This window comes from Alosa alosa, chromosome 19, assembly GCF_017589495.1.
Source record: "Alosa alosa isolate M-15738 ecotype Scorff River chromosome 19, AALO_Geno_1.1, whole genome shotgun sequence".
Lineage (NCBI taxonomy): Eukaryota > Metazoa > Chordata > Actinopteri > Clupeiformes > Clupeidae > Alosa > Alosa alosa.
Genome location: NC_063207.1, coordinates 14,019,956 through 14,031,628, shown reverse-complemented (window position 1 = coordinate 14,031,628; position 11,673 = coordinate 14,019,956). Strand labels below are relative to the sequence as shown.

General features: G+C 38.9%; 2 protein-coding genes across 3 annotated transcripts; one reads left to right on the top strand and one right to left on the bottom strand.

Moving 5' to 3' along the window:
• Nucleotides 1-1,247: 1,247 nt before the first annotated feature.
• fam241a (family with sequence similarity 241 member A) lies at nucleotides 1,248-4,272 on the bottom strand. 2 transcript variants are annotated; one of them, XM_048227766.1, is made up of 2 exons: nucleotides 4,009-4,272; nucleotides 1,248-3,064 (listed from the first exon to the last, which is right to left on the bottom strand). In XM_048227766.1, the coding sequence occupies exons 1-2, from the start codon at nucleotides 4,129-4,131 to the stop codon at nucleotides 2,777-2,779; spliced, it is 411 nt and encodes a 136-aa protein (XP_048083723.1). In that variant the 5' UTR covers nucleotides 4,132-4,272; the 3' UTR covers nucleotides 1,248-2,776. The 2 variants fall into 2 exon arrangements, with proteins under 2 accessions (XP_048083723.1, XP_048083724.1); XM_048227767.1 differs by lacking the exon at nucleotides 4,009-4,272 and adding an exon at nucleotides 3,807-4,002.
• A 309-nt stretch (nucleotides 4,273-4,581) lies between these two features.
• Nucleotides 4,582-11,297, top strand: eif4eb (eukaryotic translation initiation factor 4eb). Its single transcript, XM_048228578.1, has 7 exons — nucleotides 4,582-4,728; nucleotides 5,805-5,908; nucleotides 6,426-6,521; nucleotides 6,673-6,736; nucleotides 7,247-7,360; nucleotides 8,950-9,089; nucleotides 9,802-11,297. Exons 1-7 carry the CDS (start codon nucleotides 4,693-4,695, stop codon nucleotides 9,914-9,916), a joined length of 669 nt encoding a protein of 222 aa, XP_048084535.1. The 5' UTR covers nucleotides 4,582-4,692; the 3' UTR covers nucleotides 9,917-11,297.
• The last annotated feature ends 376 nt before the right edge of the window (nucleotides 11,298-11,673 follow it).

Genomic DNA, 11,673 nt, shown 5'->3' with positions numbered 1-11,673 from the left:
AATGCAATTCCAAGGAATTACGAATGCATGAAAATGCAAAAGTTGTGATGTAAAATATCATGTATAGTTAAAATAGATAATACAGAGATGGTTACTACGGTGATGCTAGGATAGAAATGGAGGTTGCATATCTTAATTAAAGTTGATAGTTTAAAAGTAGACCGTTTAAAAGTTAAACGTATAGTTTAAAAGTTGTTGATAGACAGCTAGTTTAATAGATAGATAGTTTAATGATAGTTTAAGAGTAGACTGTTTAAAAGTTGAATGTAAATAGTTTAAAAGTTGTTGACAGACTGAAAGTTTAATGAATGTTGATATTCAAATAGTTTAATGGCTGTGTATAGGTAGATATTTGACAATAACTAAAAGTTGGAATGGCTCTAATGTTTGCTAGCAGTTATGCTAACAATTTTAACTATGGTAACAATGTTAACCATGCTACTTAGCTAACTTAACTAATGTTTTCTAGCAGTTTTGCTAAAATGCTAACAATGTTAACCATGCTACTTAGCTAATGTTTTCTAGCAGTTATGTAAAAAATGTTAACTATGCTAATCATGTTACTTAGCTAATGTTTTTCAGCAGTTTTGTTAAAAATGTTAACTATGTTAACCATGTTACTTAGCTAACTTAGCTAATGTTTTCTAGCAGTTTTGTTAAAATGTTAACTATGATAATAATGTTAACATGTCAACAATGCTAACTAGCTACAGTGGGTAGGAGTCATAGTTGATGACAAGTGACAGTTACAATGGCTGAACAGTTAAAAAGTTCAGTAGTTTAAAGGGTTAAATTGTTTAACAGTGAATTATTGTAGTGGGGGCTTTTATTTTGAAACAGTTTTGGGCAGAGGAAACAGTTGAATAGGATGTGTAGTCTTAATTGACCCAGATTGTATGCTTAAAGCCTGAGGCTGCAGGTGGCCTGAACACCTGGCATAGGATTCTAATTGCTTAATGGCCGTATTATGATGTCTGTCGGCAATGTTAAGTCTATGGGGATTTTTAAAAAGTTTTTCTTTAATAGTTTAAAAGTATAAAAGTTTCAAAGTTGAAAAGACATAGCAACCTGGTCTGTTTGAAGACCTACATTACAAAGTCTGAACAAAGTTTCTAAGTTAAACTGTTGAAGAGAATTTGCGTACGGAAAAAGTGGTAAGCGGAATAATAAGTTGCCTAGGAAGAACAGTACAGTGCATTTTCATGCACTGTAATTATACTGAAGAGGTAAATAAAGCAGACTTTAAGAAAAGGTATTTATGTTTATTACGATAATTAAAAAGTGCATTCAACATCCTTTGTATTGCAAATATGCATAACATGTTTTCTTTGTTTAAAACTGCCATTTCAATCGATATGTTAACATTTAAAAAATAAAAAAATAAATGATTAGGAATTCCTTGTGACAATATGGCACAAAGCATGGCCTATGGTGGGCAAGACTCAACCATTCTCAAGTCCTTGTATTCCCACACCTGATTTTACAAATGTTACAGGTGAAGATGTAACATGTGGCACCAATGCTACACAAGAAATCATTATTTCCTAGCCTCACTTGTACCACAATGTCTGTGCTTAATTAATGTATCATCGTTCAACCCAAAGAGTGTTAGTAAACAGAAAGCAGCTTGCAGTTAGACTTAAATTGATCCTGGCACAATCCCAATAATTTTTTTTGTTGAATAAAAAAAAAAAACAACTAAGAACAGTTAATCACTCCCTATACCTACAGCAATTTCCTTTTTATTAGCCGCAGGACAGTGTTTTATACAAGTAAAAAAATACATTAATACCATATTAACTGCCCTGTGTATTCACCTCATAGCTTAAGAAATTTTGCAAAATCAATGTATAAACCGCGGCTAATATTTGGGAAATTACGGTATGTGATCAAAACTTCATTCCAGTGATAAAGGATATATTAAGTTTACACATCATATCCAGTATGTCTTAACATTTAACACTTATTTAACATTATACACTGTTATTACAGTATTTAGACAGGTCTCCAATGACCTGGATAGTGTACACAGTGTAGTATCCTGCAATAAGTTAAATCCTCCACCAAAAAAAAAAAGAAAACTGGAAAAGGCATCTGGGAGCTCACAGTATTACATCCAACAACCCATTCATATTCCCATGCAGTGCTCATTCAAGGGAAAGCATGCATTCAAGTAAATAATGTTAATGAACGACCGACGCGGGTAAGAACCACTTGCAGCTTGTGTTTCCCATGTTAACCTACTATATGCAGAACCGGGGAAACATCACCCCCTGTTGGTGACACTGCAGGAATGCAGGAAGACTGCAGGAATGATTTGGGGGACGAAGCAAGCAACATTAAAGCTCATGGTGACAGCATTCGTGTTTCAATATGATTTGCTTGTTTTTGAACATTAAGTGCAATGTACTGCATAAACATTCATGCTAGTCATAAATATGCATAACGCTCCTCCACCGTTTACTACACATGCACCCATGTAAAGGAGCTTCTCCCTGAATGTATTTCAGATAGTACACAAATGACTGCACGTTTAAAAAAAAAAAAAAACTCAAGGTAGAAAAACCCGTTAGAAAGCATTACCTCTATTTTGTATCTTACTAGCTATTGGGTATACAATTTGATATGTAGGCATGTGCCTCTTGTACGCTCTCTCACTCTTCATAGGTCTCACTCACTCACACACGCACACACAGTGAGGGAGGCACACTGCAAACGTATACATTTCCTTCACGTTTTGCCCAGTCTGACTTGTGGGTGACTGTAGATTATTAGGCTACTTCTGCATGTAGATGATGACAATGCACAGGGTTCCGACCAAGCCCAGCGCCTGGATGCCCAGAAACCAGATCAATGCCCAAAAGAGCAGGTACACCACTGGCTCCACGATCTTCTCCCCGAAGTACAGCTGCGTGAATCCTATCTGTCGCAGGCACTTGTTCAGCTCACCGAAGAACGTACCCAAGCGCTCACAATCGTCAACTTCCGTTGCCGCTGGTTCTGGAACAACAGGCGCACTTTCAGCCTGGGGTCTGGGCGCGGCACGGGGTCGCGGCCTGACCCGCTAGTCCCCATATGGAAAGAGTGAAGAGAACATGCATTAGGTTGGCATAGTAAAGTTCCCTCACCCATTCCAATTACTGCACATATCAAGGCAACATATTTTATCGGAATGTTACACCGGCGAATATTCTTAGGCCTTCCACCAACAACAAACCAAAACTTGTTGAATTATTTAATATAAACTCTTGGCAATAATATATTAAACAAACTACATGGCAGTCTCTATGACAGTCTCCATGAGTCTCTAGAGCCAAAATAAGACGCACGTGTCATTGCCCTAGGACTGATTAGGCCAGGAAAACCTGAGGGACGAGCTGCTTATCTTTGCTATGCGAGTGAGTGCCACCAGCATTCTGCTCTGTTCGTTGCCATAAATACAGAGGCTGAACACGGGCTTCTCTGGAAGGAATTAAGTTACATTTCCAGTCCCCGCACACAGCGATTCAAAACAGTAACAGCGTCAACTACAAAAATTATAATTATAAACAAGGCGCATCAAGGATATCACTTAGAACTGGCTACTAAGATCAATAGCATATCTGTTATGCTTCGGGCTCGTTTCTTTCTGAGGGGTATCATTCTAGCTTACGTCCATTTATCGTAACGTTATTCTACAGATACATACACGCAATAGTGTATTAACCATGCGTGTAAATGATGTTTTGACTAAGCCCTTTGAATGATCCCGGAAGTTGTTAGAGGTTGTTAATGCTGTACAACGGCAGTTGTTTTTGCATGTTTACCGTTTTTACTGGTCGAGATATAGTCTTCATTATCCACATGCGTTGAACTGCAAAAATCACGTCTTGGTGAACTAACATTATTCGTATTCAAAGACACTACAACGACATATATTTCACCGTCGTGTTCTAGATTAAAGTCAATATATTCATTAATCAAAATCACAGCTGGTTAATGCTGAAGAGCCAATCCGACCTGACATACCTGTTCCGTTAGCCTGTGAGAATTCATGTTAGCAGGGTAGAGGTACCCATACCTCCGATCTAACTCTGCGAGACGACGATGAAGTTCTGGGACATCATTTACAGTGGACGTTTCGGTCGACATTTTAAACCAAATTGTTGCAATATTATTGCATTAAAGTTCTCCTCTGCGAGAGGTTGAAAGTACCCAACGCTACGGCAATGGGAGGAAATGTTTGGAGTCTTCCGGGCCAGCACGTTGGTGACTCTCCTGCCACCTAGGCTCCTCCCAAAGCTTGCATTTGGGCTGGTGATGTGTTCACCGACTTGCTGGGAAAGGCGTGGATATGTTTTTTATATATATATATATATATATATATATATATATATATATAAAATATATAAAATATATATAGTATGCATGACCTATATCTTCCAAGGTTCATAATCATAGGCGCTTTTATTTTAATCTCAACAAAGAAGCTGATGGGGTTCACGACCACATTGTAACAAAACTTTACAATGACGTTTCAGTTCGTGAATGTACTCCTGGCAGAATACTGACCGGTAGTGCTACTGCAATAGAAGTGTATACAGACATGCAAAGTCCATTGAAAGTTCACTGCTGACCAATCTAGTTACGAATATCTATGTCCGTCCTGCTGGTAGCCCAATCCAATGGGCATGTACGTTCCATACGCGGCCTATGAATCAGTCACATAAGATGGCGACTGCGGAGCCGGTGAGTAACAACAGCTATTCCCGAGAAACTATGAAAGTGGTCATAAAAACTGCATTTAGGCAACTTAAAATTCAAGTCGAGTTGAATTGCATATTAGAGAGACGTAGATATTTCTCATCGTTCTGTTGTTTATCGTAGCCCTTAAAGTGGGCTGAAATTGGTCTCTGTCTGCCTCTGACCTGATAAGTTGGGAGTGGACTTAACATGCTTGTGAGTCTCCGAAATTAACGTTAGCTTACTAGTTTTCATAAACTCTACGGCAGATGTAGAAGCTAGGCCTAATGTGCGTGTTTGGCATTTAGAACCATACTCTTTCTTAATAACGTTAGATATACCCAGTCTTTGCCACCCAGAACTTGGGGTCGTCACCACGCTAGCCAAATTTACGATAAACGGAGAACGTTGAAGTTAATATTAGCCTAGCGATACTCGGCTAACTTACCCTATGTGGCTTTCTTGCCTCCTATCTGAAAGTACATAAAGTGACTTGCACAGGTGTTGAGACTGTTAACAGCTGTCGACCTACAGCGCCTTGTCAGCTAACGTTAGATCATGACAACTCGTCACACTTCTTTTTGGTGGTCGGCAAGTTTGTAAGTTCGAAACTGCATGGTTCCAAATCGTCAACGTCAAGCCCCCACCAACTACAATCCGCTCCCACTCCCCCATATGCAATGAAGTTGAAATTGAGTTTCTTTATTACCACAAAAACCTGACGCGGTATAAAACATTAAAGGTAGCGTGTCATTTTTGCCTTATTAACGTCTACCATCTGAATTATGACTTGATATCCCAATTCCTCTTGATGACCAGCTTTACCCCGTTGGCCTAGCAAATTACTTTGCAGTCCCAGCTGGAAATTCCATAAACGGCACGCAGGCCGCAGAGCATAAGGGCCCTGCATAATAAAGAAGATAATATTACAATAAAATTATTCGGTTTTTTGCATCCTTCATGAATTACAAAGGTATGTCAAACTACACATTTATAAAGTCATAATCGGCGGGAAATCCAAAGTGGTCTCCTAATTGCATATTGTGTACTATCAATATCACGAGTTATTTCCTCATTTACAGGAACTTAGTCAATCCCCTTCCAAAAATTCAGAGGAAATTTCGGAGGAGACAAGTCTTGAGGTTGTAAATCCTGAAGGCTATATCAAACACCCTCTACAGAACAAGTAAGCACTTTATCATAGCCTACATTAGTACATGTGGGAGCTAGTAGCAGAAACAATTGGAATTTCCTCCAATGACCCAATATAACATGACTGCCTCCCCACTTTTCTCTGTTGACAAACTCATTATTTTTATATAGTACATCTATTAATATTATTGCCTTTGCAGCAATACACTAGATTGCCTATTCAAATAGATATTGTGCTTCAAATGTTCATTTTGATAGATATGTACCCTTTTGAATAAAAAAATTGATCACTATTTATTTTCATGATTTATTATCATGATTTTTATGATGAAGCAGCCATCTATTGCTAATCATATAGCTCTTGCTAATCGTATATTCTGGGAAGGTGGGCTAATCATGGCATTGGCCAGAAGTTGAAGCACCTGAAGTATGTTATGGAAGAACGGGCAATTATAATAAATTGTGTCCAGAATCCGTCCAGTTGTCCTGTGGAGTATTCCAAATGAATCAGTGGGCATCGGATGACTAATGTTGCTGGTCTGCCTCCATAGATGGTCTCTTTGGTTCTTCAAAAATGACAAGAGCAAAACTTGGCAAGCCAACCTACGGCTCATCTCAAAATTTGACACAGTGGAAGACTTTTGGGCGTAAGACTTTAAACTTAAAATCCTTTGTAAGATTGTACTATAACAAATAATACATGAATAAACACTTTTTTTTATTTAGAATGCTTTTCTATGCAGTTTTTTTTATTTATTTCATGCTCTCTGCATTAACCATTTCCTTATGTCATTTTAGATTGTACAATCATATTCAGCTGTCAAGCAATCTGATGTCAGGCTGTGACTACAGCCTGTTCAAGGTGGGTGTCAATTAATAGAAAATCAAAGATTGGTAACACTCCGTAGTAACGTAGCAACAGGGGTAACAAGTAACAAACGTTTCGGCCTTGTGGCCTTTGTCAGTGTGTCAGTTAATAACAATATCATTCTTGTAATCCCTGATATACTTAACCAGATTGATGAGTTATTAGACCACTTAGGCTGCTTTTCAAAATGTCCAAAGTCAATAAAAACCATAAGCATTTTGTGACGCCATAGACGGCCAGTTTAGAAATATTTTAAGTATTAAAAATATTATCACATTGCTAAAATTGAACTGCAGAGTAGTCTAATAAGCACTGACAATGCAATTCAGTGCCCAAAACTTAAAGGTCACTGTTTCCAGGTACTGATGGCATTGCTGTGGCTGTATTGTTGCCATGACCCAGCTAGTGGTCACATCTTTGCTTCCCTATTAAGCTTGCATGCTTTCTTCTGTTGTCGCTGTGGCTTTGTGGCTTAAATGCAGTGTGTAACTCTTCACCTTGCAGGATGGCATTGAGCCCATGTGGGAGGATGCCAGGAACAAAAAGGGCGGCCGCTGGCTTCTCACTCTCAACAAGCAACACAGACGGGTCGAGTTAGACCGTTTCTGGCTTGAGACGGTGAGGTCAAGTCACATTTATTTAAGTAGCACATTTTTGTATGACAAAGGGGGGAATTCTCCCATACGTAAGGGTGAGAAATGGTGCCTAAGTTAAAAAAAAAAGCATAACTACATGCATTTCACTCTGTGCGTATTCTCCCCTTCGCTTAAATCTGTCATTTACACGCTATAGAAGTTTTTGGGAGGAGCAACCCCAAAATCTGGGCATTTCTTATGTATACAACTCTTGCGCGCATTCTGCCATGGCTTAAGCACCTTTCCAGCTATGCTACAGGTGGGCTGTATGAAGGTCAAGCGCCACTACAAGGTGAAACTGCATATTGCTCGATGTCGGCAGTAGGCCTAGTTCTAAATACATGTATGTTACACAGAACGTTACAAATTAACATACAGTATCACACATGTGGTGCTTGATATGCTGATACAGCTTCATGTTTTCCCCCATTACAGTGTCACACAGTGGCATATTTCCCGACATTGCCTTATCCATGAGGCTACGTTGTTAAATAGTGAAAACCTCGTTATAATCACCCACTTTGGATATTGGCGCTTACCGCCTGTGCATCTTCAGTTTTAACTTGACGTGAAGTCATCATCCCAGAGCTTACTTCGTTCGAATCTGTTCATTTCTTTCCAATTTGACCGAAATCATCCATACATTTGCACTATTGTCGAGCAGCGTTTGTTTATATTCGCCTGTCTCATGGTTCATTTGTAATAGAGGCTGGTATTGTTATCCCAGTCTCGCTACTGTATTTCGAAACTGCAGGTGTCAGTCTACAGCTTCGTTAGCATAGATAAATTGATATAATAAGAAGCAGCTGCCATTGAAACTTTCTTTCTCAGCAGTGAGTTTTTAAATTATGGACACCTCAAGCACGTCTTGACTCTTTATTAACAAACCTCAAAGCAAAAGTGTAATTTCGTGAAGTCAATTTTTTGTTAGGCAATTTTTTGTTAGGCATTTTCTGTAGGCCTTCGCTATTCAGTTTTGCTTACGTTTTCAAAATCAAAGACTTTTTGTGTTCTTTCTGGATTTAAATGACATTCAGAAATGAGAAAGTCCACGTTCCATGTTTTCATATCAACCTAAATTAACGAGGTGGTGGATCAGTGGATCAGGTGGATCAGTTTTAAATAAATCACTCCTTTTTCATAAGGCCGCCTTGATTTCAAACTTATGCGCTGTGGGTGTGACAGAAGCGGAAATGGGAGAATACTTGTAACACAGAAGTGTGTAACTGAGGTGCGTTAAAAAAAAGCTTACACGCGAATGGGAGAATTCCCCCCAAAGTGCAACCCAAAGCGCTCCACACGCAGACATCAACACATAAACAGACATATTAATTAACAAATAATTGACAATAAACAAAAACATAATGCCGGACGGACCGGCGTGCATCTGTGGACCTCACATCAGAGTTGTGCCTGTTCCTGTGACCTGTTCTTCAAGGTCAAAAGTAGAATGTAGTACTGATTCTAATGAAAATAAGAGTTCATTATACAAGGTCACCGACAAAATGAAGACTGTAAGAATGGTAGGTTAATGTTGTGATTCCCTCTCTGTCTGTTGCTGTGCACCGTCAGCTGCTATGCCTGATCGGAGAGGCCTTTGATGACTACAGTGATGAGGTTTGTGGTGCTGTGGTCAATATCCGAACTAAAGGAGACAAAATAGCCGTCTGGACGACAGACTTTGAAAACAGAGATGCTATTACCCATATAGGGTAAGACACAAATATGCGCAAGCATATATGCATACAATGCAGCAATCCAGAAAATAGAAAATACAATTCAGTAAACTCATACATGCATGCTCATATTCAGACTTATTATACGGCTTTTCAGAGTGCTGCAGAAAGTTTTATTCACATGAATGGGCCATCTTAACATTCGGAGGTCTGTTAAATCTGTAACATGACCGCTACAAAATATATAATGACCACTGTAAATGGCAACAGGTTTTGTGCTTCAGATTCACATAATTTATATCATTCTGCGAGTAGTTGGTTCGCTTATCTTGAAAGTGAAATTCGGCAAGTAATACGTTGCCACACAAAACCTGAAACTTTCAAGTTCTATTTGTGTGGCAAACTATTTGTTTTCTTAGCGGAAGCCACAAAACGGTAATAAAATAATTTTGAAAGACCCATTGTGTGAAATTTCTTTACTTGTTTTGGCAATTAGCCGTATAATAAGCAGGATAATGTATTGTCCGCTGGTCATTATCGGAAAATAAGTCCCTCCGCTTTGTGTCGGGGTCCTGTTCGGCCTGTCGGGACTTATTTTCCGATAATGACCGGCAGACAATACATTATCCCTTACATGATCTTCACTATAGATATTACCAGCCGTTAAATTACATTACAGTTAGATAAGTGTGTAGAACAATGCATGCAAACTCATACTCTACTTCCTCCCCTGTTGTTTGGCTAATAGGAGAGTGTATAAGGAGAGATTAGGACTGCCTCAGAAGATGACCATTGGCTTCCAGTCCCACACTGACACGGCCACTAAAAGTGGCTCCACTACCAAGAACAAGTATGTGGTCTAAAGGCAGACGCTCCTGCTTTAAGGAGTCCTCGTGTCTGACTGTTCAGACCACGCCATCTCCTCACACAGATATGCCAACTCGCACGTGAAACATACACACACACACACACACACACACTGCAAACCAAAGCTATCAGACTCGGACTATTTCGAAACATATATTTACACGGCAACATACTGTACACATGGGTGCACATGGGCGCATGTGTACAGTAAACCAAAGCTACAGTAAAAAGCTGAATTTCAGATTTTGACTGAATCATCCTACCTTCTTTCCATCCTACCTTACTGAACACTTTGATAAAAACACACAGATATTCAGCAAACACATTCACAAACAGTGCCTTTTGTTTTTATTTTTTATTTTATTTGTAAGTATTTGTTTTTGGGATTTCTCCTCACAAGAGGGCGCTCCAGCACCACTGCTTTGGAGAGGGCGCTCCAGCACCACTGCTTTGGAGAGCTCTCTAGCAAGTGCCTCTGCGCCAGTCTAAAGACGTCACCATGGAGACGTCACACATTTTCTTCATTCTCTAATGACCCTTCAGCAGAAGGGAGTCAGCCTGAAATTTGAAAGTAAAATCACAAGTAGCATTCACACCGTCGTGCCGTCAGAACAGTTTACAAGTAAAGTGTTTCATTAGATGCAAGGTGTTGGCAAAACAAAAGTGTGCTGCTGATGTTTCTGGTTCAGATGCTTCCCGTAGAGTACGCATATGGGTCGCCAGTCTTGCATGTTAAAGCACTACACACCTCTCCGGTGGAAATTGACCCTCAGCTCAAATGCACACAGACTAAATCATTCATGGTCCTCTCCCCCAAAAAACGCACCTGGTATCAGACAAGAGTGGTCCGTGTGTAAGGAAGTGTAAAATGTTCAATGTGGTCTTATAAAAATAAACCTCAATGTTGATTTATTTAATGTTTGAAAAAAATAAGGAAATTGTAAAAAACAAAATGCAATATACAATATGGATTTCTGTTGTGATGTTTTCACATGGCACTAGCCATGCCTTTACACCCAATTTTTAATTTATTTTGACATTTGATGTTAATTCAACTTTTTTGCATTTCCTTTAGAATGCATGCAATCAAAGTCAATGTGATCTTCATATGATTGCCTTTTTTGGCGTATTAACATAATTAAATCTTTGGTTTTTGCAATTCAATACAAGCGTTTTTTATATTGTGAATTATTTTATGCAGATTTGATCTCTACTACATTCCTTGTGAGAATTTGTAAGATAATTGAATATTATTGAAATTATGCGAATATTAACTGATGCTGTTAATGGAATGAATTGTACTTTGATTGGGATTGGACTTTGACTACTCGGTCAGAGCACAGCAGTATTTGAAATAAAGGTTTTTGAGAGTTTCAATTTATTTCACTAAAATTGACACTACCATGCCAACTTTACGCTGTAAATCCTTAGCTCAAAAACCCAGCAGTAATTCTCAACACTCCATTCAGTGATAAAGTAATACTTAAGGAAACTGTGTTGAGTCGATAAGTGAACTGTATATTGTACCACTCTTTTTCACAAGTTTCCATGACAAACCATTTGTAAAACCACCATATGTAGCAAGTAATCGGCGATTAATCATTTATAAATGCCTTATCTAGAGCAAACATTGGCTGATGCTACAGCGGACCTCTCCTTGTGAAATGTGAAGTTGTTACTTTTTACCACTTCACTGTGGCATGCCACTGAAAACGTGTGAAGACACATCAGTGGCCACTTCCGTGAGGTTATG

Bases quoted from the DNA above. Each gene is read 5' to 3' on its own strand.
- eif4eb (XM_048228578.1), top strand. From the start codon at position 4,693: ATGAATCAGTCACATAAGATGGCGACTGCGGAGCCG. The intron at 4,729-5,804 runs GTGAGTAACAAC...CCTCATTTACAG, and splicing joins AGATGGCGACTGCGGAGCCG to GAACTTAGTCAATCCCCTTC. The intron at 7,361-8,949 runs GTGAGGTCAAGT...GTGCACCGTCAG, and splicing joins ACCGTTTCTGGCTTGAGACG to CTGCTATGCCTGATCGGAGA.
- fam241a (XM_048227766.1), bottom strand. From the start codon at position 4,131: ATGTCGACCGAAACGTCCACTGTAAATGATGTCCCAGAACTTCATCGT. The intron at 3,065-4,008 runs GTATGTCAGGTC...TATGGGGACTAG, and splicing joins CTCACAGGCTAACGGAACAG to CGGGTCAGGCCGCGACCCCG.